The 3,431-nt window shown below is 50.4% G+C and overlaps 1 protein-coding gene across 1 annotated transcript; it reads left to right on the forward strand.

Annotated features, from left to right (window-relative positions):
• Positions 1–2,284: 2,284 nt before the first annotated feature.
• On the forward strand, positions 2,285–3,086 carry LOC147001321 (uncharacterized; the record flags this gene model as incomplete). The annotated part of the gene is made up of 2 exons (XM_085830111.1): positions 2,285–2,789; positions 2,857–3,086. Coding segments are annotated over 2 exons (735 nt in total), but the record flags the coding sequence as incomplete, so codon positions are not given.
• Between the last annotated feature and the right edge of the window lie 345 nt (positions 3,087–3,431).

Below are 3,431 nucleotides of genomic sequence, written 5' to 3' on the forward strand. Positions count from 1 at the left end.
CGTGAGTGTGCATGTGTGTGTGAGTGTGTATGTGTATGTATGTGAGTGTGTGTGTATGTGAGTGTGTATGAGTATGTGTGTGGTGTGTGTATGTGTGTGCTGTGTATGTATGTGTGTATGTATGTATGTGTGTGTGGTGTGTGTGGTGTGTGTGTGTCTTCCTCCAACTCTAGGATTAGGTTTGGCACCAGGTACCTTTACCCACTGGCCAATCTCATTAGCCCAAAGCTTTAGGCTAAGATAAGCATATCCGGGGACCCCAGGACCTGAGACCTATTGTACTGGCTGGTGTTGTGTGTCAACTTGACACAGCTGGAGTTATCACAGAGAAAGGAGCTTCAGGTGAGGAAATGCCTCCATGAGATCCAGCTGTGGGGCATTTTCTCAATTAGTGATCAAGTGGGGAGGTCCCCTTGTGTGTGGTGCCATCCCTGGGCTTGTTGTGGTCTTATAGTTCTTATAGAACCAGTTGTGGTTCTATAAGGAAGCAAGCTGAGCAAGCCAGGGGAAACAAGCCAGTAAGGAACATCCCTCCATGGCCTCTGCATCAGCTCCTGCTTCCTGACCTGCTTGAGTTCCAGTCCTGACTTCCTTTGGTGATGAACAGCAGTGTGGAAGTGTAAGCTGAATAAACCCTTTCCTCCCCACCCTGCTTCTTGGTCATGACTTTGGGAGGAATAGAAGCCCTAAGACACCCATTAACATGCGCATCGTTTTTGTTTTTGTTGTTGTTTTTTTTTTTTTTTTTTTGAGTGAAATGTGCTCTATGGTGGCACAGTGTTACTAAGCAGCTCCCATCAGCGGGATCTGAGGATGTCTCCAGGCTTTAGAAATCCACTAAAATGATATCGTGGGAAAAGGGATAAGAAGAAAATGCCCACGATATTTTTATTAAGAGGGAAAAATGCAGTGATATAGTATCTGATGTTTAAACTGTGAGTCCACTTTACACTGGAGAAAGAAGGAAGGCAGGAAGTGTAAGCTGTGTGGTGCACAAGCGTGGTCCTTGGCTCCTCCAGCTTTGCTCTGAACGGAGTCCACTTCCACCCTTCTGGTTTTAATTCTACCCAAATGCTCCCAAATCCAGGTTCCTCCTAGGACTCTAACATTATCACGTGGTCAGCCCGGTGCCCCCTTTACTCTATCCTCTCTGCTGCCTCAGCCTGTGGATCAAGAAACAGGCTAAGAACAAAGTGTCTGTCTCCCCCACGATGACTCAGCAATGTGATGACTGATGACAGAGCCAACCGACTGCGGTGCTCTGCATGCCTCTCTCTACCTCCCTCAGTACTTTATTCCACGCCAGGTCACATTATGTGTAAACACTGGTCACAGACTTCCCTCTTCTGTCGCATCTGTCTACTCATGCCCCAAGCTGAAGCCAGCTCATCTTTCTGCACATGGGCCTGACTGTGCCACTTCCGATCCAACCCCCAGACCTTGACATAGTCTAGGCTCCTGACATGGTAGTTGATTCCTCCAAGGATCTGTCCCAGACATACCTGTGAGTCCATTCCTGATGTATCCTTGAGTTTGCCCATTCATCCAAATGCAAATCTGTCTACCATCCATCTATCTTCCCACCACCACCCATCTCCTAATCCATTCCCCACCCTCCCACCCCCCCATCCATGTTCTTTCTGTCTGACTCTCCATCCTTCATCTTCCCTTGTCTATTTCTCACCCATCCACCCACCATCCATGCCCATATCCATGTGCTTACCTGCCTCTCACCCACACACCTATCCATTCCTAGTGTAGATACCCTCCATCCACCCCCCCATCCATCCCTCACCCATCCTCCATCCATCCCTCACCCATCCCCTTGCCCAACACTCATTCACTCATCTGTCTATCCTGTATCCATCCTTTGTTCATCTACCTATCCACTGTCCACCAATCCAGCTATCCATTCTGTATTCATCTACTCTTCTTTCTCCCACTCAACTACTCATCTGATTTCTACCTCCTCCCCTCGAACTACCACCCACCTATCCATCCCTCCACCCACCTACCCACCCACCCACTCATCCATCCACCCACCCACCTACCCACCCACCCACTCACTCATCCATCCATCCATCCATCCATCCATTCACCTACCTACTCATCCATCCATCCATCCATCCACCCACCCACCCACCCACCCACCCACTCATCCATCCATCCATCCATCCATCCATCCATCCATCCATCCACCCACCTACCCACCCACCCACTCATCCATCCATCCATCCATCCACCCACCTACCCACCCACCCACTCATCCATCCATCCATCCATCCATCCATCCATCTATCCATCCACCCACCCACCCACTCATCCATCCATCCATCCATCCACCCACCCACCCACCTACCTACTCATCCATCCATCCATCCATCCATCCATCCATCCATCTATCCATCCATCCATCCATCCATCCATCCATCCATCCATCCATCCATCCACCTACCCACCCACCCACTCATCCATCCATCTATCCATCCATCCATCCATCCACCCACCCACCTACCCACTCATACATCCACCCACCTACCTACCCACTCATCCATCCATCCATCCTTCCATCCATCCATCCGTCCATCCATCCATCCACCTACCCACCCACCCACTCATCCATCCATCCATCCATCCATCCATCTATCCATCCACCCACCCACCCACTCATCCATCCATCCATCCACCCACCCACCCACCTACCTACTCATCCATCCATCTATCCATCCATCCATCCATCCATCCATCTATCCATCCATCCATCCATCCATCCATCCATCCATCCATCCACCTACCCACCCATCCACCCACCCACTCATCCATCCATCCATCCACCCACCCACCACCCACCCACCTACCCACCTACCCACTCATCCATCCATCCATCCATCCACCCACCCACCTACCCACTCATCCATCCATCCATCCATCCATCCATCCATCCATCCACCCACCCACCCACCTACCCACTCATCCATCCATCCATCCATCCATCCATCCATCCATCCATCCACCCATCCATCCATCCACTCATCCATCCAATAAAATCCAGCAGAACTTTATACATCCGCATGGCTGAGATATAAAAAGCTTTTTATGGGAAGGACCTGCATGTCAGCGAGCTCCTGTGGGTAAGGAAAGACAACAGAATGAGATGAGACGGGCCCAACAGCCATTCCTAGCTTTTCCATTTCCGTGGTCTCTTGAGTTAACTTTTTGTGATGGACCTATCTCATTGCTGCCTTTGCTGCCTGCCACCCCCATCTCCGTTTCTATTTTGCTTGGGGTGAAAGCAAAGTTCCTTAGACCAGAGGAGAGTTGGAACCCTCCTTCCTTGCCTCTGTGAAGCACATGCTCTTGGTAAGATAGACATTTCTCAAAGTGCTCTCAGGGATACTGTGAATGCGCAAGGGGTCGATTCTTCCCACCAC

Source organism: Mus caroli, unplaced genomic scaffold, assembly GCF_978045245.1.
Source record: "Mus caroli unplaced genomic scaffold, Mus_caroli_1 scaffold_14, whole genome shotgun sequence".
Taxonomy (NCBI): Eukaryota; Metazoa; Chordata; class Mammalia; order Rodentia; family Muridae; genus Mus; species Mus caroli.